The 23,715-nt window shown below is 42.2% G+C and overlaps 1 protein-coding gene across 3 annotated transcripts in view; it reads left to right on the top strand.

Moving 5' to 3' along the window:
- Positions 1–693: 693 nt before the first annotated feature.
- The window catches only part of LOC110976489 (SMC5-SMC6 complex localization factor protein 2-like), a 52,867-nt gene continuing 29,845 nt past the window's right edge, over positions 694–23,715 (top strand). Inside the window, exons 1-8 of one of the 3 annotated variants that reach the window (XM_087144841.1) lie at positions 694–882; positions 2,183–2,407; positions 2,713–2,769; positions 6,073–6,147; positions 6,758–6,836; positions 11,224–11,319; positions 15,193–15,336; positions 19,094–19,166. In XM_087144841.1, the coding sequence (XP_087000967.1) occupies positions 847–882; positions 2,183–2,407; positions 2,713–2,769; positions 6,073–6,147; positions 6,758–6,836; positions 11,224–11,319; positions 15,193–15,336; positions 19,094–19,166 (785 nt within the window). In that variant the 5' untranslated portion in view covers positions 694–846. The remainder of the gene's footprint in view (positions 883–2,182; positions 2,408–2,712; positions 2,770–6,072; positions 6,148–6,757; positions 6,837–11,223; positions 11,320–15,192; positions 15,337–19,093; positions 19,167–23,715) is intronic. The other 2 variants (XM_022229799.2, XM_087144842.1) reach the window with 2 other exon arrangements.

The following is a 23,715-nucleotide window of genomic DNA, read 5'->3' as shown; positions in this document are numbered from 1 at the left end:
CACATATTGACAGAAATTGAAGCTTTTTGTTATCAATTGCTATGGTCTGATGAGACAAAAAATGAACCTTCTTGAGCACAGGATGTGGCATTCGTTTGGAGAAGGAAACGGGAAGTGTTCAAACCGAAGAACACAGTCCCAACAGTCAAGCACGGTGGCGGGAGCATCATGCTTTGGGGAATTTCTCCGCCAGTGGGCCTAGCAATCTCGTCAAAGTTAATTGCATCCTAAAAAGGAGCAATACATCGTGATATTGGAGCAAAATATCAAACATAGTCGGCAGAGAAACTTGACCTGGGGCAGCTGGACAACGACCCCAAGCACACGGCGAAAATTGTCAAGAAATGGTTCAAGGAGAACGATGTTAATTTTTTGGACTGGCCAATTCATATCCCAGATTTGAACCCAATCGAAAATCTGTGGCAAGAGCTTAAGGTTGGAGTTGCAGCAAGAAGACTTTCTAACCTCATGGACTTGGAGACCTTCGCAAAAGAGGAGTGGGTAAAAATTCCTATAGAGGTCCGTAGGAACTTGATCAGCAACTATCAGAACCGTTTAAAGGCTGTTATTGCAAACAAAGGCTATGCCACTGGTTATTAGTCGTGGGGTATGAATACTTACGGACATGCATAAAAACAAATACAAGGAGGTCCACACCGTCAAGAATCTCAAGGGACGTGGTCAGAAGCCAAAGATGATGCCAAGACTGGCCTGAAAAGTTGTACGAGAGGCCTGCAACAATCCTGGGATCACTACCAAGGCCATACTGAAAAATTTGAGTGGCTCTGGGACTAACAAATCAAGGCAGACACTCCAGCAGACATTGGTCAATGGGGGCCTCTGTGGATGCCAGCCAAGGAAGACTCCATTCCTACAGCCCAGGCATGTAAAAGCCTGTTTAGCCTTGTCTGCAAAAAATGCACCATGATATGACTAAAAAGGGGGAAAATAATCACCAAAAAATGTTGCCACAGCAAAGCAAATAAAGTTTAAGATTACATACACATTTCAAGTAAGTGTTTTGTGACTCCATGACTCAATAAATTGTGTTAATAACTTGAAATGGTTCAAGGTATCAGATGTAAACGGCAACCAACCAAAACATGAATGCGCCACTTGCACGTGGTACACGTAGCATGGCCATGGCATTTGTGCCTGATTTTACCCTTCAACGTTTGCCATATAAGCTGCCTGGCATTTAAGCCACAGATACATTTTCTAGCGTGAGAATCAATGTATAAGCTGCATCTTATGTTCTGAAAATCATTGTACATGTATCTAGGTTATAAATTCATCCAGGAGTCACTCTCCTGAAGATGAACAGAGCATACTGTTTGGAATGTTGATTGTTCACCATCAGTTCTTCTCAGAAACACGCACTCATAGAAGATATTCCTCCTTGTACATGGTGCAACCACAAGCCTTACTTAATTGATTCTTTAACCCTTACTGCCTAGGCCCTTTGGCTAGGATACAGCCTCCATTCTTCAAAATCCTCTAACTGCTCCGTAACAAAATTGGATACAGCCTCAGTCCTCCAAAGTCCTCCAACTGCTCCTCAACAAAATTGGATACAGCCTCAGTCCTCCAAAATCCTCCAATATTTCTCGAATATGTTCTATGTAGGGGTGCCCACTGCCTCGTCCTTTAAAATCCTACGGCAATTCCTCTCATTATGTTGAGGCAGTGGGAATTGTACTTTGTATCCTGGAGCAGTATGAAAGATTTCACAAACAATGTAGGCATTTATGCATGGCTGAACATAACAAAAGGTCTGACCCACAACCTTGAGACAATGCATCCTTTGCATTCAGCTGTGCAATTTTGCCATGCAGCCGAAACCCTCCAAAACAGCCTGGGGGATTTTGAAGGATTGAGGATTGTTAGGATCTTAAGGAAGAAACAAGCCCTAGCATAAGCAGAGCAGTTTCCTACGTTACTTGTTTAATGCTGAATGTGACCCACCTACAACCAGCACCATTTTGGTCACAGGTACTTACCACTTCAAACAGCCTATTACAAAAACGTTTATAAGGAAACTTCAGAGTATTTGTTGTGAAAGGTAAAATTGTTATTTAGCTATTAATAAATTCCACAACATTGTAAATAGAAATGAAATTGTATATATTGTGTGTAATGAAAGGTGAATGTACGTGTATATTCTATCATTGCTTTGTACCAGGACCGAAAAGATGCAGGGCTTGCTGATCTGCAGAAATCCCTGCGTCATGGTATTGTTGAAGGTGGAATAACCAAACTGGTTGAAGAGGATGATGAACAACAAGGAGAAGAGAGAGAAACTAAATCAGAACGGGGAGAGCAGGAACTAGTAGATGATGGATCCACACAATTGGAATTAGGCAAAGATATGCCATTGTTACCAGAACATGAAAAGACATTGAAACAAGTAAGAATGAAAACTTGACTCTCCTTTTTCCAAAATTCAAGTACATGTAAAGTGCATTTTTTAAAATGATTTAATATTTGTGAACTAATATGTCTCCTTACTACAAATTATAATTGACAAATCTAGAGCAACATAAAGCTTTGCCCTCGTCCAATATTCTCAGAATTTTCAAAAACATTAATGGAATCTAGCCCTAATGATCCTTCAAAATCCCTGTGGATTTAGAAGGATTTCATAGGATTGAGGAAAGTATAGCTCTCCCACTCTTACATCAAATGTGTATTAAACTTGATTTTTATTGAAAGTTACCCTCAACCCTCCTGCATGCTCTGCGAGGCCTGGCGGGTGCTGTGTTGTTGCGGGTACGTACATGTACATTTGACTAGTTGCACGGGCTTACATGTACTATCATCACCGAACCTGTAACAGTCTTTTATGTGAGGAGTTCCAAACTCGGATTAGCATAACAGCCGATGATTATAATGAACAGTCCATTCCAATCAGGGATTGGCCAGACTCTCTGGTACACACAGGTCATGGAATCAGCCATTCCAATTGCGGACTTTCCAGTTGACATTGATATTTAAATGACCTGACCTAAATTTGGGTAGGGCGTTATGAACGCAAAGTGAACGGAATATTCATGTTTGCTGATTAACATACACCGTTCTTGCCGCGTACGGTTGTCATTGTCAAGTGCTCTTTTGTTAAAAAAACGTTCGCGGACTCAAGCGAACTTCCCCTGGGAAGAACGGTCAGGCCTCACTGGTAAGCCCCCCAAGGTGGTGTTGGATTATTTTCGAAGGATTCAGTGGAGTAAAGCACCTGATGACTGCTGACTTATGAGTATACAAGTTCGTAGTAACAGGTGAACTTGATTCTGCCACTACAAATATACTCGTGGGAAAATGAAAGGCTGTTGTAATATAATGTAAACTGAATACACTGGCATCACCAAAGAACACGACAAATATGCTGCTAGCATTGTTGAGGACACACATGTGTAAATGCTGATATTCAAATGAGCACCGGAAAGGTACATGTACCTATTAACCACTCCCTGCCGGGGATTCCGGATCCAGACACGTGGTTTATATGCGTGGCCGGGGTCTCTGAACTCGGATAAAGGGAATAGGGCCTTTTAACAAAAAACCGTACTCGTAACAAAAGACCGCGCTGCTGGGAATTACTGATATTTTTTCACTCTCAAAAATGGTGATAATCCAGCCTTGTTTTGAATCAGTATACCACAGTTTGGGGCATTTAGAGCATGCGGATTACCATCGGGGACAAAAGTGCTCCACCACCGCAATGATGAGCCACACAGCGCCGCTGCATGCTAATCTGGCCCCATTTGAAAAGAGGTCTGCAGCAAACTGAGCTAGGTTCGTGAACAAAAGAAAGTTATATAACACCGTGTAGGGGCCTGGAATAGGTACACATTGTTTATGTCAAGAACATGCCCCCCCCCATTTTTCACGATTGTGCTTGCTGCTAGTACAGTGGAAATAATCCTACAACTGTTCAGTATAGGAGTGGTGATGGACATGAAACTGCCGTAGAGAGGAAGTAGCACGGTGTTATGTAATGCTTCCCGGAAGGCAGTGTGGTCACTTGTGGGCCATGTGTGGAGTCTTTGTTCTGAGTCATTCTAACTCCATGCTTTGTGGAAGTAACATCGACCCCAACACATGTCTTACAAGTGCCTGCCTGTTTCCTTCTTTTGTAGTTTGGAGTCACGATTTTAATGTGCACCCTCACGGTCACTTGTACCGGTCACCTGGGGTGTAACAACTGTACAATCTGGGCTACTTTTACAAGGCCGCAGGGTCTGGCTGAAATACTCAGGCGTCAATAGATTTTGTCTGTCAGGCTAGAGTGGACACCAGACAGTCCTGTTTGTAAATGTCCAGTAAATGAAAATAGGAATTTTTTAAAAATTTTGAAAACAGAAAAAAATGATAAATATCCCGGCCCAGCATCATCAACATTGATAATTGCCCCGGCAGGAAGTGGTTAAATATGTGCGCATGTGTTCAACGCTTGGCAAATGGGAACTTCCCATTGAAATTATGCGTGGCAGTCAATGTGTTAGCTTTACAAGTTTAGTACAAAGAACAAGCCAGGAGAATGAGCGAGAATGAGTCACAAGATTTGTTGAAGAATAGAAACAAAGAGAATAGTGCTTGATTTTGGAAAAATAAAAAAATACTTTAATTGCATTAAAAAAGCTCTTATTGGTAATGAGTAAAGTAACTACACTTCGTTTATATTGAACTTTACTACTGACCTAAGGAACTGATTTGTAAAAGACCCCAAATAAAAGAAAAATTGTAACCAACTTAAACCCACAGTGAACCAAAGAAAACATTTTGAACTCAAGTGAGATCAGTACCACACCAGAAAAGGAGAAAAGAAAACCCAAAAGAAACGGACAAAAACCCAAGCCTTGAAGCCAATTCTCAAACCTAAAAAGTCAGTATCAAATCTGTTACACTCAGCTTTAAGGATGTTCACTGCAGGTCTTGGTTTTCAAGGCAGACTTGGACAGGTGAATGAACAATATGGGTGCAGTCAATTACAGCTGACCTGTTAAACTGAAGCTCAAAGCATGCCTACTGTGCATGGTTAAGCTGCATGGATTTTAACCCTAAAGAGTGGTTATTCTGGACCATCTCAGGGAGGGGGATTCTGCCCCCCCCTTTCCAAGAGTAGTCTTGCTTTCCTCACGTTCCACCGCTGCAGTTGGGTTCGAATCTGGCTTGGCCCACATGTGGATTGGGTTTTCAGTCCCTACCTGAGTCTGTGGGTTTCCCTAAAACATTTATACGGGGTTTTCCTCCCACCTCTAAAATTGAACATTAATTGTAATTGGTGCTAAATGCGCTGTTGGATGAACATCAATTGACCCGATCCGAGGTTAAATAGTCTGAAAAGGGTCCAGATCAGCTGATCATTGGTGTCTGGAGAGAGGGTACATGTTTCTCCATCCATTGGAGAATGTTTCAATTCCATATTTCCAAACGTGTATAAGAAATATCCATGAATGAAGGTGGGATTTTTGATTAGTCATGCTTCCTACTTATCATTTTCACATTGTTCACACATTAGTTCATCCGATTTTGCAGCAGTGTTGGGTGTCTATATTTGAGGTTAAATAATCTGGAAAACTTTTCAGAGGCAGACTGTTCCCCCTCCCTCCCGCAGCTGTTTCAGGGTTAAGTAAACATTTACATGGTTGCATTCAACACAGCTTAGCAGAAGGGTACATCAGGGGAAAGAAAGAGTTCCAAAATGTACATCTGCTACCATTGCTTGGGAGCTTTGGTTAAGGAAGGAGGTTATGAAATATCAGACACAACTGCAATAAACTAAAAAGAGGGCAGTAATCTTTTAGTTTTTTCCCTTAAAAATTAATTTTACAAAAATATGAAAGCTAGAAGTTTTTAATTTTTTTAAAAAACTGATTGTTTAGCATTACGCAGTTATGTTTACCATGGACTACTGTGTGGCTATCAAAATCGTGAGTGATAACTTTGTGCGTAGTTCCTTTTCCTCGAATCTCACCCCTGGTGAATTTCAAATCTTTTCTGGCTAATTCGTGTATTACTATTCCAATATTGAGAGCGTTTCATTTCATAGTCAATTCCCGATTGTTGTCACAGTATGCATTGGAGAGTGAGAGCATTGCGACTTCACACCCAGGAGAAGATATTTTCTCTAAAACTGACATTGGCAAGGTATGAATTTGTGATTTGAGTTGTTTAAGATATTTGCTTCATGGTTGGTCACAATGCAGTGAGTAAGAAATGCTTGGAGGAAAAAACTTTGAGGAGTTCAGGTGTACGGCTACACATGGCAGAGTTTTTTGAGCCTACATTTTTGGATATGAACTGAAAAATCTTAAAATCTTTTTTTTTGGTTAAGATGGTACTAATATTGCTAAAATGAAATATTTTTTAAAAATTCTAATAATCGAAAAAAGAAAAATCACTTGCAGAGAACTTGGACAAACTTTATTAGCCCACTTTGGTGCAAGAGCACTATTAGCTACTCATTCACTGAAGCACTTATTTAAACTTGGAACCATTTTGCCAATATTTCAACTACTGGTGTGCAAAATTAAATAAGTGCCTAAGATTTCTGAATGACAGACCATTGAAGGCTTTTGTGTATGAACTCATTTCTTGGAAATGCCAAACACAGGCCTGCCAAACACAGTTCATCAGATTTGCAATACTTGTATGTATTCATAGTATATGGGTGATTTACAGAAATATGTTTGTTTGAGGAACGGACAGTCTTCATTTGTTGCACTTTAATGTTTGTGTACCGATGTACTCTTTTCAGCTGTTCACATTTCCTGTGGGGACACCCTTGTCATCCAAGGCCAATGCAATGGAGAAGCTTGTCATTGCATCTAACCCAGGTACATTTTCATTTGACATGATTTAATTTGGCTGCTTTAAGCTGTTCTAATGATGCTATGAAACATTTGTAAGGAGTTTTTGTCAGCATTAGTGTGTGGTAGAGATATGCACTTCTTCCCAATGGTTCCCACATTGATCCCAAGGTCATTAGTAATGTGCCCTTTGAAGTTCTGCAAATCTAGAATAATACCTATACTCCACCATGCAAAGCCTCCAATTAATTGAAGAATGTTATTCATGGTATCTTGTTCTGTACCATATGTACACAGCTAATCTTGGAAATGTAATACATGTATACATGTATGTGAACTGTCAAGACAAAATGAGCGTAAAATTGCACTGCACTATTTCCTGTTACAGTGGTTCAAAGTAAAAAAACTTAGGGGATGTTTAGTTGTGGGTTTTTGTGGTATTTTGAAAGAGGAAACTGTGTCCTACTTCATTCCCATTTTTTTAGCAGGATAAGAGATTTAAAAATGTCCGTTTCTTACCAATTTGAAACAATGTCAGAAACAAAGGCAAAAAGCCACCAGGATAAGGCCACATTGTCACATTACTGTTACCCCAAGTGTTACATGCTTATACCATTGGAAAGCTCTTTTTGTGCCGAATTCAAATATACATCTCAGTTTTGAAAATCCTGACTTTCAATTCATTTTGTGGTGACAGATTGCATGTATAAAGAAAACCGGCAAAAGATCAGTTAAATGATTTGAGCACACATTTGTGAATCCTTGTTAATTTTTCATGTGCTTAGGTTTTCTTCAAAACCCTCCTTTTGCTGTAACTGTCAAAATTTCCTTCCACTTGATTTGCCCCAGTACAAAGACTCATATGGGAAATTTGACTGATTTTGACTGATGCATGTATGACAACTGTATCTAGAATGTGTCTTTGCATAGGAGGGTTAATCCTTGTTAGATTTCTCTATGGGCTTAAGTTTTCTTTAATTTGGATGTTTTTATAGAACATATAGGAGCATTTTGAGAAACCCATCAGGAAGCACAAAATTTTGGTTTTATTTGGCATTCATTGTCTTTGTTTACAAGCAAATATGGGATGTTGGGCCTGTGGGAATTGAATACAGTAGATTCCCGTTCTGGCGTTCCCTGATATAACACTCCTATCGATATTACGCTCTATTTTCATATCTCCAACTGTACGCCCATTCACTCTGTACATTTTTATGTGGTTATAGTGTTCCCATTTACAGTGCTTTGTGGGATAAACATGTAACGCTCATGATTTTCGGCCCCAAGAACCATATAAAGCATGTGAAATGATTGCGGTTACAGCACATTTTACTTTGGAAAATCAGATTCTTTAAAAAAAAAAAAGCAAACGAAACCACATCGCAAGGCCTCTGTGATTGGCCGGCCATCCTGATCACACAGAGTGCAGACACACACTGGGCCGTCCATGCAGCGCGATCGTGAGCATCTGCTCACCATGGTGAGCCATGCTTGCGTGGCTTTGCTGTGGTGACATTGTACTGATTGTAGTGACACAAATAATCAACATTGAGATACTACAGGTAGTATTTTGTTACCTAAAGGTTTCTTTCAATTGATAAAAAAAATCAGCTGCTCAAATTTTATGTGTATCTTCGTACATCTTTGTACATGTTGACACATGTCGGATCTGTTTTCACTTGGCTTTTGAATGACATATCATTATATATAACGGGTTTGCCCTTACCCAACGTATATTTATAAACACTGTATGCTCAGTGCTTGTCCGAGAGCTTGCGAAAAAAACCTCACAAGCTTACTCGGGTGGGACTCGAACCCACGACCTCCTGCTTACTAGTGCAGACGTCTTAACCACTCGACCACCGAGCTTGCCGGGGTCGGGTGGCCGGTGGCCGGTGACACCGGCCAGCCGACCAGTTCTCGGACAAGCACTGAGCATACAGTGTTTATTAATATACGTTGGGTAAGGGCAAACCCGTTATATATAATTAACATCTCCCCAACGCAAAAAAAATACATCTTGAAAATGACATATCAGTTTTTGTGGTCACATGGTTATTGGGAAAAGTCAGCAATGGGACTGTCCATGAATGGGCACGCAGCAGCAGTTAGGATGTCGCGGTGGGTGTAGATGCAGTGCATGCACCGCGATGCAGCATGCACGAGGTCCTGGGCGGTTTTTGAAGAGATTTGGTGTTTTCTTATCGGTGTTACGAAAATGTCAAGATAAACGGATACAAAGCATATACGCCGAAAATTAAGGTGCATACATCTGCCAGCACATGTACATGTAAATGAAATACACATATATGACATACGTGTACATGTGGATACATGTACATGTCTATACATGTATATAGAAGTACATATACTGTACATGTGCGTTACACATGTTGCGCGTCCATAGTCGGTTATAGTGCTGTGCAGTCTTAATGCTCAATTCTGTTAGGTCCCCTTGAGAGCGCTATAACGGGAATCTACTGTATCTCATTGGTCACGTATTCCGAAGTGTACTGTTGGAGAAGGGAGCCACCCAAACCAGGTTGGATGACATCTTCATTGCATTGCGACTAACATCCAGAATTCACTTCATCCTGCTATTCGAAATTTTAGCAACAATTTTTTTTCAAACTTTAATAAGATAGAGGTAGTTTCACTTTTGTCCACATGTTCCTAATACCTGGGAATACTCAATGACTAGTTTAAGAATAAGTTAAGTAAATATGTCCTTGGGCGGCGTATTTGTAGAAAATATATCACAACAGACAGGTTGTATCCACTAAGTCAAGTGATCTTTAGTGAGTACTGAACGTCAGCAAACGTGGTAGCCTCAATTAGCTAAGTGTGTCGTGTCAGTTACCAAGCATGAAGCTGACAGTTGATGTACTGAGTTCTATACTGAAAATTATCTTTATTTTTGGTAGAAAACACTTTGCTAAGGGTTTGTTGATTTTTGATATAGGTTACATGACTTAGCGGATACAATCAGTCTATTCCTCATTTCCACCATATCTGTCGTAATCATCCAAACTTTAGGCTGTGCACACAGCGCAGGTGCAAATGTGGTGTAGAGCAGTGAACCTCCCACTGTTGTAGTCCAGTCCTCGAATCCAAGTACAGAGTACTTCGATTACTTTAGGGGTCAAGTCCTGGGCCAAGTACAAGCACACTAGTCCAAAGCACGGAGTCTGAGTACATTCTAGGGCAAGTATTGGGCTGAGTCCAAGTACCAAAGTGTAAGTCCAAGTACATTTATATATATATATACAGTACAATACCACGAATGTAAACAAATGAAACACCACCATGAACACATCTACTAGGTAGATGTACCGGTATTTTACTTAAAACAACACACCATGCAACAATTGCCTTTACCGAGTAGTTAACACTTTCAATGTTTATTTGTGCAAGTACGTGTGTATTTACGTCATATTGACAAATCAATGAAATCTCTGGCAGTTTGTGTTCACTGAGCATTTCTTACAGAAAACAATTAAAAACAAAATGATAATGTTTACATAGCAGGACTAAGACAACAAATCATAGAACCTTCTGTCTTAAAACAGAAAGAATAAAGTGTGAAAAGTAAAAACAAAAAAAAGGCATATCGAAAATTGCTGATAAATTCAATTATGAAAGAGCCAGGAAGAAGTGCAACAAAACCTCTGTCAGTGTCAGTCCATGTGTGTGCAATGTAGAAAATCATGCTCACTGAGCACGAACCATTTCCTATAGTAAAACTGTGGAGTCTAGTCTAGCAGAAAGGTTCCTTGTACCCGGGGCACAGTAAGCATTCTTTATGTGTTACAGACTACAGAGCAAAACTGGTATGTCTTGCTATGTTATGTTCAAGGTTGAGCAATGTAATCTTCACTTGTCACCTCAGCATCCAAACCATTATGGACCAAGTACTCTGGCGTAATCAAGTTGTTCTTGAGTACGAGTACTGCAACACTGATGCCTCCACCCTAAGAAAGTCGGGCTTGAATAAGAAATGCTAGGGATGAGGTTGGATAATGAATTGCAACTGCTAGTCTGGTTCTCTGACCAACAGAAACCGAATGTTATTTTGAGCGATCTTTGATGCGGAAGGGACCAGCCTAAATTGTACATGTCTCCACTTGAAAAGTCTTTTCAGATGTTTAAATTGAACTTGCAATTTCTAAAGTTTAATTTTCTACAGAAACTACATTTACATGTACACCAAGGACATATTCTAAACGTATCAGTTGTGTAATTCTGGAAATAAGGAACATTTGAATGAAATTTTCGCTTTCTTTGGGTGTCTGTCGAAATGTGAATGAAGACTGGGGTCAAACCTGGGCGAGGAGTCACCATACTCTTGTCCATTATAAAAGCAAGCGATTAGAGACTCTTGAAAGTGTCATTATTTGCTCCCCTTTTTTACCAGATGAGCTAGAGGAATTGTTGATGTCTCGGACGATTTTAGACATATACGCTGTGAAGCAATGTCCAGATTCAGTCATGCTGTGGCTCCTGCAGCTGTGTGAGTTACTAAATAAATTTCTTTAATCTCATCTCTACCCAACAAACCAACTTAAGCAAACACAAGCTGATAGTATATTTGTAAATCATTATAACCATTTTACTCTTGTTAGGTTTGAGTTATTCATACTCTTTGTGAAGCGTCTGGTATATAAATTCTGTATACATTCAATACATTCAAGCATGTTATTAATTTTTTGATTAGATATCTGAAAACCTTCCAATCAGAATACCTAAAACCCACAACACCCTGAAGCAGGTGAAAAAGCAGAGAGAACCCCGATCCTGTAATTTGAGGAAAACTTCCCATCTGACCCTCGATGGTGATCGAGCATGCATGATAAGCTCCAGGGTTTGTTTCTTGGTATTTTTGGAAAAAACTATTTTACTCTTGTTAGGTTTGAGTTATTCATACTCTTTGTGAAGCGTCTGGTATATAAATTCTGGATACATTCAATACATTCAAGCATGTTATTAATTTTTTGATTAGATATCTGAAAACCTTCCAATCAGAATACCTAAAACCCACAACACCCTGAAGCAGGTGAAAAAGCAGAGAGAACCCCGATCCTGTAATTTGAGGAAAACTTCCCATCTGACCCTCGATGGTGATCGAGCATGCATGATAAGCTCCAGGGTTTGTTTCTTGGTATTTTTGGAAAAGGCTAACACAAACGTGTACACTCATGAAAGGAAAATGAACCAAGAGTGTGGATGCCACTTTCAGCATTCTAATCAGCCTTTTGAAGCATGGCAAACACTTTAGGAGAGCACTGTTTGAAGTGGGTAAATTTCAATAAAAACAAATTGCAAAAGATTTTACTCAAACCTAGGCATAGAAATGTACTAACTATCAACAAACAGCTTGAGCTGGAATATGTATTTATTTGTGTTGAATGTAGATGCTAGAGCAAAAATTCATATGTGGCAAAAACATCATTTTTTTTGGGGGGGGGAAGTTTTCATACTCCTCCATTTTGAGAAGTTTTGGTGTATACATGTACAAGGGCCTTTCATTTTATTCTGATGAACTTTACAGTGACATGTACATGTATATGTATTTAGCCACAAAAATATCTCTCCAAGAGTTTTTCAGAAGTTAATCAAATATGTCAAAAGCAAATAATGCTGACCAAAAATGAAGGATATTGATGCTGTCAGGCTCACATGAATGTAAACTGCAGGCATGTCAGCAAGCAAACACGTGCATTAGTCAGCCATGGTTAAACATTAAATCTTGTTTGGATGAGTGGCTACAAATACAAGAATGGCACCTCGAGATAATCTTGCATTTAACAGAAATTGCGCATACAGAAAGGAGCACACTAAGTTTCATGCATGAACTCACAAACAATTGTTTGAAAGTTCGACATTTAGGATAATTTTCAATGATGCTTGTATGATGGCATTACTCCTAGATGTGCGTTCTCATCACAGTGACCCATTAAAATGCTCTGCGGTTTATAAGGACAGTGTTTGGCTATTGACTGGTTCCTGCATACTGCATTGTCGTTCACACTAGTACATTTTCACTGGCAAGCACCAGTGTACCATGATTGTGCTGCAACAGTGAATGTAAAATTGCTTGCATTTATGACATTATGGGTATGAAATAACTTACTTATTATGGTAATGAGGTTCTCGTCTTACCCATTTGTACACCACAAAAATATTACGGGGTCAGTATTTAAATGCACGCACGTTTACAGTGGGATACGCTTTATTTCATTATATTTGCAAAGTAAAGCATGTTAACCCTGACAGTCCTGAATCCTCCAATTTTAACCACTACCAGCCAGGGACTCCGAAATCGGAGCCGTATGGTTTATATGTGTGGCCGGGGTCTCCGACCTCGGACAAAGGAAACAGGGCCCTGTAACAAAAGACCGTACTCCGAACAAAAGACCAGGCTGCTGGGCATTACCGGCATTTTTCACTCTCAAAAGTGGTGATAATCCAGCGTTATTTTGAAATGGTGTACCAGGGTTTGGGGCATTTAGAGCAAGCGGATTACCACCGGGGACAAAAGCTCTCCACCATGAGCCACACAGCACCGCTGCATGCTAATCTGGCCGTTATTGAAAAGAGGTCAGCAGTGCACTGAGCCAGGTTTGTGAACAAAAGACAGTTGTATAACACTGCACAATCTGGGCTCTGTTTATAAGGCTGCAGGCCTGGCTGAAATATTCGGGCATCAATGAAGGTCACCTGTCAACTTAGAGTAGTGCCTAAAGATTACTCTGTGCGGCTATAAACGACTGTCGAATGGAATGATGAATTGTTGAAGGATTTTGAATATGGAAAAAATGATAGTCATGCCGGCCCAGCATCCTCAACGTTGAAAAATGCCCCGGCACGAAGTGGTTAATATGATTTTGCACACACCCTAGGGAGTTTGGGTTATAAACAGATTAAAAGCTTCAAATTAGAAATTACAAATTAAACATTGTACCCATAAACCAAGTTTTGAACAAAGTTTGTAGGCAGCAATGAACTCTAAATAGTCTAATTACAGATGATTTTTAATAAATAACTATGTGTACTTTGAATATCTGCCCTGACTGACGGACTGTATTTTGGACAGATCCAGGGTCCAGTTATCATTTCACATGAAGGAGTTCAGAAGTACAAAGGAGTGCAAAGAAACAATCATTTTTGTGTATTTTCTCTGAGAAATTTTGTGCCATTTATTTTTGTTTTGTTTTGATGTCCTGCCAGTGAAACCAACTGGGCAAACTGCATTTGCTTTATCCTTCAGTGTGCGTACATGTATGTGTTTCTAACTGTAACTGGAGATTTGTGGAGAAGGATCTGACATATCAGCTTCAAAGTTGGTATGTTGTTTGGTCTTAGTGTCCTGCAGAAGCTTATTGATTTCGATCCTGTAGGTCAAAGATCAAGGTCAATGGAAACTGCTTTCCCATCATAACTTTAGAAAGACAGGACATATTAATTTCAAACTTGTAATACGGGTTGGTCTTGGTGTCATTTGGGGGCAAATCGATTTTGGACCCCATGGACTTGGACTGTGTCGACAAATGAGACCTTGAAGAGAATTTTTCGTAGGATCTGTACGAAACAAACTTTCTTGTGTTTGAGGTGAAAAAAAGAAAGAGAATATTTCTGGCATGCTATCAGTTGAAACGAGGAAAGTGATGAATAGTTGAAATGACTTGATTTTCTCTTTTGAACAAACTAAGTTGAGTCCTTGTTCTGTAAGACTTGACTTACTGTCTCTCAGAGTGCAAGTTTCCAACCATGTGAGTTAGTATACATCTGAATGTTCCTCCTGACAAAGCTAATAATCGAAACTTTCACAAGTGAAGTACATGTTATTAAAGAATCAATGTTAATGAAAATGTTTGTAGTGGGATTTACTAAGAAAAATATGTTGTTAGATTACATAGTTACATAGAGTTGAATTATGTGCTCAAATAAACCTACTCATTGTTATCTTTATTCAAAAATTAACACGTGATGACATCAGACCCTAATGCACAGATCAAACTAAAGTATTGAAGGCTTGATGACATTATCATGGGTCATGTGACATATGATTAAAGGTGCAGTTTTTCTCCACACGATAGGTTCTGTACACATTTTTGTTCATTTATTAAGTTCAGCTAGGTGCTTTGATGAAACTTTCATATAATACTTATCTTTAACTTACCTTTGCATACAGACTGTTTATCTGAAAGCTGAAACAGCACATTTGTCTACTGACAAACGTACATGTATCTCAAGTTTTTTTTTTCTGATTCAAGACTCTAAAGGAATTTTTTTTAAAGCACTCGTGTGATTTAAAGCAATAGCCAGTAATAATTAGAGTTACTTGTAAGTATAGAATGTTATAATTTTGATTGTTGTTTTTCAGTGTCTATCTGTGACAATGTACTACTTGCTGGGATGATATATGATACCATGTGGTCACTGTTGAACTCATTTCAACATAATGATCCAAACCATAAGCCGTGGTGCCCTACACTTCAAGATATTGCTGCCATATTTGTCAACTATGGTAAGATTGTACCAAATTATTGTCAGTGAACCATGATATTACATTTGGAAACTGTATTGATCTAGAACTTGTCAAATGACATACATGTATTTCAATGGATTGTGTGTGACCACTAGATGGAGACAGCAGAGTTCCTGTGTCTCACTCCTGGTTTCTAGGTACTTCATTTCCTAGAGTATCCCCACCCTCCATCCTCAAGTATTTAAGACTCTCAAATTCTGTGTCTACTGCCTGCAACCTACACAGATTACCAATACATATGCATTATTTCCTCGTCCATACTTCATTCGTTAAATTCTCAATCACCCAGCAGTGCGCCCTCACTCGCTTTACTCCTGCAGAAGCGGCCACTATGATCTTCCTCTTTTTTTTAGTGCCATTACTAACGGATGTTTCATTGTCCGGCTCCGATATTTTCAAGATTTTATTCTTTGCTAAAGTTCATTTTGGTGTCATTTCTTGATCATCCCCTTATTCTTTCTACCCTAGTTATTCTTGTTCTTGTGAACATTGAGACTATTCCTTTTATTGCTTTTGAAGTGCATTTTTCATTTTCTTTTTCCTTTCAGCCCTGCGCAGGTTGGCAGACTGCCCTTTGACCTTTGCCTAGACTTTCTCAAGTCTGGTCTTCTCTAAGCTTTCCTTCGTCTGTTGGCATTTGCTTCATGTATATTTTGGATATTTGTATACATCTTCCATTTAGAATAAAATTGAAGAACGTCATTGTCTTGTACTGTTATTTATTTCGGTTTCCCTTTGTGTATATCTTTTGGTTTCCGTAACAAATTTCCCAAAGATTGTGCCGTCGTTTTCTTGTGTATACAAATGTAATATCAGATATATATTTTTCCACTGTTGATTTGGCCTCCTTGTGGTGTATAGTATAGTTCCTCCCTTTTTTCTGTGCATTTGGTCCCAGATCGCAAGATATTTTGTACTACACCCCTTTTCTAGTTGTTACGCTCACATGGCAGGCCAGGGATCACTTGATTTCGGAGGGACAGAGGTGTGTTTGGTCCCTGCAAGCTCCGGGAATAGGACAGTGCATCAGTTTACTATTTCCTCCAAGGTACGACCATGGAATACCCCTATTTGCTACAGTACTGCACTGTTGAGCATGCAAGGCCGCTCGAGTTTCTTTGCTACTTGCAGCATTTTGAGGGTGCTTGTCCCCTGTGGGGTTTAGAAATTTACCTTGCCACTTCACTGCACACCCACGGGTTATCTTTGAGTGCTGTTGGCACATCTGCACTCCCATACTGGCCTTCTGGAGCGTAGCTGAGTCTTCCACTCGAGAGGGTGCACAGGCAAGTAATTGCAGTCTGAGCTGTAAGACTACGTACTATCTAGCTTACTCCACTGCCGGCTTACCATCCGGTCCGGTAATGCCGCCCAAGCAGGGACATTCGAGCACTTTGAGCATGCTGGACCTCCGTAAGGTTTTGAAATATACCATGCTGCTCCACACCTCGAACACAGGCCTTCCATGGCTTTCCATTGTCTTGATGACTCCTTGATCACTGCCTTGAGCAGTTTGCTCCTGTTTCTCTGTATGCTACGGTGTCTCATAGGGAATCTGCTATTCAAGCCCTAAGTATTCCCCATGAGTCAGTTAACGCTGCTCTCAAAGGTTTTCCCATGTTTGCCAAGGACCTTTTCACGGGCCCATTTTTATTCTCCTGGAAAGTGAGGTCAAGTGAATCAACAACCCTCAGAAGATTTCCTTTTGCTAGTCAACTGAGTCTTGTCCTCAAGCCTCCTGTATGGCTCCCCTGAGACTGTCAGTTCGTGCGTCTCCTCTGCCAACATGACGACTGCAGCAGGCTCTGCAGCATGCCTGTAGACCGTTATTTTCCAGCTTGGGATGACCGCGCCCTGTTGCTCCCAACACTGCCAGATCTCTGTGTGGCCTAACCCACTGCCCCCTGTGCTCTGCCAGGGGTCAGCACTGGTGAATACTCCATGTCTCCCATGGCCGCCAATTTTGAACCAATTGGCATCCACCTTCTAGATTTTGCAGGGTTCTTGGGAGATTACCTCCATCTGATGGGTTCTCGTATCTCTCATGGTTATCACCTATAGTTCTCGAGCCCCCCTCCATCCAGCATGATGTTCCAGTCCCACACGATCTTTCCAAGCGTCGGGCCCTGGAGTTAGAAATTTAAGATCTTCTTCGGAAGCGGGCCATCCTTCTAGTTCTGCCACATCTTGCACACTCGTGCCTCATGTCCCCTTTCTTTCTCACACCAAAGAAAGAACCCAGAAAGTGAAGACCAATACTCAACTTAAAACCACTCAATCTCTGTATACAGCCAGAGAAATTCAGGATCAAGATCCTCCGCACCGTCTTACAGTCGATCTCCACTTCAGCTTGGGCATTTTCATTCGACCTGAAGGACGCCTACCTCTACACTCCTATCCACCCTGACGATCGCCAGTTTCTATGCTTCTTGTACAAATGTCAGGTTTACGAGTTTCGCACTCTCCCCTTCGGCCTTTCCACCACTCTCGGAGTGTTTACCAGGTTGGTACAAGCAGTAGAAGCTCATCTCAGTTGTTCTGACGTCCTCATCTTTCAGTACAACTGGTTGATCCCCAGTTGTACCGGAGTTGAGACTGTTACGGTGACCACGGCTGTGTACACTCTCACTACCCCCAACCAAATCAATCAAGACAAATCTCAAGCTCCAAGTTATCTTTGAAGTGCTGTTTCACACTCTGCACTTTGTTTGGTGATCGAGAATTTAGCGAATGGAGTAATGGACTTTGAAATAATGCATATGTATTGGTAATCTGGTAGGTATGCAGAAGTAGACTCAACCCACTCGAGGTGGGGGGTGAGACTTATTTATTAATTTTGTCATATTTTGTTGTAACTCATCACTAAGTTTGGCATTCCAGTGAAAATGAACTGTATTTGAGTGAAGAATATGGAGGGCCTTTATTCAAGATTCTTTAAAGGCTTTTAACTTGAAAGTGGCTGTAGTGACCTACAATTAATGTGAATTGCTCTATAGTCCTAGGAATAATGCTGAAATAATGAGGAAGTAGCATTTAATTGTTCAAGTAAGTTTTTTAATTTGAATTATGTACTTGAGAATAATGCCCACTTTGAGAACATCCTCCTCAGTACTTAACCACTTCCCGCCGGGGGGCATTTATGAATGTTGATGATGCTGGGATGGGATAATATCCTTTTTTTTCTGTGTTCAAAATGCTTTAAAAATTCATATCTTCATTTACTGGACACTTACACCCACATGAAACACTGTCTTTTTTTTTTCAAACCGGGTCTAAATGGTCGCCAACCCTTAATGCGTTGAAGTGACTACCTTAAATGTTACACACGAATGAACTCATATTGTAAAAGCCCTTTGTTTAACCTGCAGTAATATTTTCCTACCCTCATATTAACATTCGGATAGTCAGATCTGTTTAAAAGAGATTTGATTGTTTGATGATTAAAAGGCTTCAGCATTAATCTTCAGCATATAAAGAGAATTGCAAAGTTTTCCTGAGCATTGTCAACCCTTCTTATCACCCTTCTGCCTTCCCCGAAACATTGTCACTGAAATGACTTGTATCCTGTATGATACAACGTTTGTTATGTTTTCCATCGAACACAGTTCTTTAAATCTTTTAGAAACCACATCAGGGAATTCACAAAATGTTATGTGTTCACAATTACTGAAGTATCAAGAAATTAATGTTGTGGAGTTTACAATTAATTTAAGTGCTTTTTCCCCTTTTCTTATAGGTGCCAGATTGAACTCGTTGTTACCTCCATCATTACTACAGAGATATTTTACCATTGAAGATATCAATATTAGGTAACCAATGACCCAATAACACTGCAGGTGGTACAGAATTTTCTTTTACAGCCTTTCTTTTTTGTGTGATATTGTCAATATGGCAATAACATTTTTCAGCAAATAAAGGAACGATCACACTATCAGATTTTACAAGCTGTTTTTGAAAGAATGAAAAAACATAGGCATTTTTAAAACTACAGTACAATGTCGATAACTCAAAGTCTGTTAACTTGAAACTCTGCTTATTTCAAAGACATTTTTCATACTTACCAAAAGAATAGGCTTTTATGTGCAAAGTCCTCCATAACTTGAAATGCCCACACCACTACCGGTACATCCGCTTATTAAACTTGAAGGTTTTTAAAGGCTGATCCAAGAAGACTGTGGTCGTATCAACCCTAGGCTTGGCCCCAGCCAAGCAACAGAGGAAACACAGGGCAGTGGGCGTTTGGATGCGGTGTGTGCTGAATGACAGAATTGTCACGATAAAGTACACTATTTTGGTGGTTTAAATTTTATTTATCAGCAGAATAGAAAATTTTACATAAAACATCAAGTCTACTGCATTCTAGCTACCCAAACAACCACTACATATGCAAATTCCCATGCGCACATGGCCATTCGCTGAATAAGACTTTATCATCCGAGATGCCCTATGACCTCCCACTATGCACTGCGGTCTCGCCGCCATGATCGTCCTCTTTTTCTAAGCGCCATATTGCAACTGACATGTCTTTCAGACATCTTCAAATTTTTCGAGTTTTCCGTTTTCGTTACATGGTTCTATGTTGACTTTATCATCCAGTCATCGTTTCTGAATAAACCTTTACCTTGTGTGATTTCATTTGTGTTGGTAAGAGTGTTATTTCCTTGTTTCTTGGTGCCCTTTTTCTCTTTTTGTTTGTGTGTGCATTCTGCAGGTGTTTACTGTGAGTGCTACTAGGAACAGCCGACCCTACACTCCCCATAGGCCGGGCCACTTGTGTGGTGCATTTGTTCGATAAAGCGGCCCATGTAATCCACACAACTGCTGCATGAGATAGAGTGCGTTCTTCCTTACTGTAGCAGCATTTGTGGGTTATAGCCTTAACCGCTTGAGAGAGCGCTTTCAATTTAAAGGGGTTTAACGGGGACAAGGCCTAGCCACATGGGTACTTCACCCCTATATGTGGCTCTGACGAAGATATAGGCCTTAGTCGCGAGCAAGAGGGGCCCTTACTGGGATCAGAGCCTCCTGCTCGACAGTTGTGCACAGAAGCCGACTGATCAAACCAGCGTGTTCACGCCTGAGCTGTGATCACTGACTGAATGAGGGCAAGGCCAAGCCTCATGAGAGGGTGCTCCGTTTTCTAAGCCGCTGAGACTAGGACTCCGGCCTTAATTGTGATGCTCAATTCGGCAGTAGTCAGACTCCCATGGGGAATTTTCTGAATTATAATTTCTATTTCTCCGCCTTCCAACAGACCGCCTAGTCAACTGAGCCAGTGCTTCCTATGACCGTCGAAGACCCAACGAGTCGACCAACAGAAATGCCTACTGCTCACAAAAGCCAGCAGACCAACGGGGCTCCTTTTCCCTTGCCGTCCGCAACGGCGTCCGGCCGCCGTAGCTCTGCTACATGCAAGGAAAGGCCAAATCCTCGGTAGCGCCAGCCGACCCGACACCTAGCTGGCCTCATACCGATGACATCAGGGGGGCTCCCCGCACTCCACTGGGTCAGGACCACCTGATGGTTCTCCAATCCAAGGTGCCGGGGCACCCGGCAAGAACCCGCCGGGCACCACGGAACCCACAGGACTACTTTGCCGCCGTGGCTTCAGACCTCCGCAACCCATCCACGGCTCTGGCTTCCAGCTTGGCGTTCCCGGTAATTCGAGACCCTCCTTGGCTGGCCCGCCGCGCCAAGGAGACGGCGTCCATTCCAGTCAAACTCCCATCTGCCCTCCGGGATCAGCCTTCAACTTTACCCACTGCATCGAATGCTGAATCTGCTTCTCGTTCCAGACCAGAAGGCAAGTGCTCTTCTTTCCCTTCAGTTGGTTCGAAGACCAAGAAGAGACATCATTCTAAACAACGCGAACACTCCCCTGAGCCATGGATGACAGTGTTCCAGTCCATTAATGAATCTCTGTCCTCCTTAGTTTGATCCCTGAGCGACAGACTAATGCCAGTTTCCACCGCTTCGGACCCGGACCTTTCACCCCCGGCTCCCAAAGCCTCAACCCGCAGTTATGGATGACTACTCTGAGTGTTGTACTCACTGAAGCCTTGGCCAAGGTGGTGTCCCCCTTCCGGAACCTTCAGTCACATACGAAAGCATCCATGGATCTGATCTTGCCATAGCTGTACCTCATTTTGAGCAGCAGACACCATCATCAGTAGAAGACGGCGCTGACTCGACGGGTGGCCTCAACCCCCTCTGAAGGCCGGGTCTGTCTCCTGCAGCGTGTTATGATCCAAATCCTCGGCCTTCTAACTCCCCCCTAGAGGGGCACCGGCTGCATCTTCTTCAAGCGCCTCACGACGAGGCTGGAGTCTTCAGGTCCAATTTTCCCAGTGATCCCGCTTGACCGCTCTTACATTGAGATCTTCGATTCAATCACCAAGGCCGTACACTGGCGCCCTTATCCTCCTAGAGCCCTTGCTTATTACCACTTTCCGAGGGAGGACTATGATAACATCTTATCTGTGCCGGAAATTCCAGATGCAATCCGGGACAAAATCATCCCTGACTCGGGCAAGGCTCCTCGGAAGTCGATCTTCCGCGATAGCGACAAGTCCCGCCTCGAGTCAGCCCTGGTTAAACTGGACAAGGCTTTTCGCCTCAGCCTTCGCTGTTCAGCCATTCCTCTTCCTCTCGGAATACATCGCAAGTGCATGTGAGGAGAATTCACCATTGTCCCCAGACTTCACGGCTCTGGGGCCTAGATGAGGGCTTGCCCCTCACCTTCGAGCAATTCACTCGGATCTCCTGCCTGGCTTCCTTCACCTGCAGAGCCAACACCTTGGAGGCGATGCATATCCCTCACAAAGGCGTGAAGTCTAGATTTAAAGATTTCCCACTTTCTGGCAAGGATCTCTTCGCCGGCAAGTTACTGGAATCTCTCGAGGCCGAAGCCAAATGCATCGACACCACAAAGAAACTCTCCTTCCGGGAGCCGGTGACTCCAGCTTTGCAGCAAACTCAGCCGCGTCAGCCTCAGAATCCCAAGCTGCTTCCACCCAAGACACATTCTTTTCGCCCTCTGCTCCCACAACCGACCCAGCGTCGTGCCTCAGTCCGTGCCTCGACCAAACCCATCCAGCCACGGTCGACCCGAGGATCTACGTTGCGCGCCCCCCATTACTTCCGGGGTCGTCGCCGATGACTGTGCCACTTCACATTCTGCGACCGCCGATCTCAAACCCGTCGGCGGCTGTCCACAGAAATTCGCAGGGTTCTGGCAGGAGATCACCTTGGATGGATGGGTTCTGGCAACCATCACCCACGGCTACTCCCTCGAGTTTACGAGTGCCCCTTCGTCCGAGGCCATGTTACTTCCGACCCCCGTGCCGCGTAACAAAGACAAACGCCTGGCTCTGGAGGCCGAACTTCTCTCCCTGCTTCAGAAAAATGCCGTCAGTCACGTCCATCCCAACGGCATGACAGACGGTTTCCTGTCTACCTTCTTTCTTACCCAAGAAGAAGACAAACAAGTAGCAACCAACAATCAATCTCAAGCCTCTCAACAAGTACATCCGGCCAAGGAAATTCAGGATGGAACTCATACTAACTGTAACATGCTCCATCCCAACACCGTCCTGGGTGTCAATGATCGACCTCCAGGACGCATATCTTTACATTCCCATCCACAAGACCGAAAGGAAGTTTCTCCGCTTCATGTACAAAAGTCAAGTCTACGATTTCCAAGCCCTACCGTTCGGTCTTTCGACATCTCAGTGTTTTCACTCGAGTCACGAAGACCGTTGCTGCCCATCTACGCCAGCTGGACATGCTAATTTTCCAGTACCTGGACGATCGGCTAATTGTGGGTTACACCCTAGAAGAGGCAGTGCATCAACTCGTCTAACCTACGACCTTTCTTCTCGCCTGGGCTTCATCATCAATCGAGAGAAGTCAACACTGTCTTCATCACATTCCCCGATTTACCTCGGAGCAGAGCTCAATCTCGGCAGAGGTATCATTGCACTGACAGCCGATCGCATCGCCAATCTTCGGCTATGCGTATCCCTTTTTCGCTCAGCTCAGTCCTCCCTGGCCCACAAGTGGCTTCGTCTCCTTGGGCTGATTGGCAAGTATGGTCAACCTGGTATCTTGGTGCAGGATCTGCATGAGACCCCTTCAGCTTCACCTGCTTTCCTGCTATCAGCCCAAATGGGATCCTATCAGTCATGTAGTTCCCATATCGGATGACGTTCGACGTCATCTGTTTTGATGGCTAGAGGGAAGTCACTTAACCGCCGGTCTGCCATTCCTGCGAACGAATGTGGCCGTGATAATAACAACCGATGCATCATCTCTTGGCTGGGGGGCCTCCCTCCCTCCTCATCAGATCTCAGAAACTTG

The sequence above is a fragment of the Acanthaster planci genome, linkage group LG13 (assembly GCF_054643075.1).
Source record: "Acanthaster planci isolate LZ-2023a linkage group LG13, COTS_SCS, whole genome shotgun sequence".
Lineage (NCBI taxonomy): Eukaryota > Metazoa > Echinodermata > Asteroidea > Valvatida > Acanthasteridae > Acanthaster > Acanthaster planci.
Note: the sequence above shows the minus strand (reverse complement) of the source record. Positions and strands in the feature narration are given on the sequence as shown.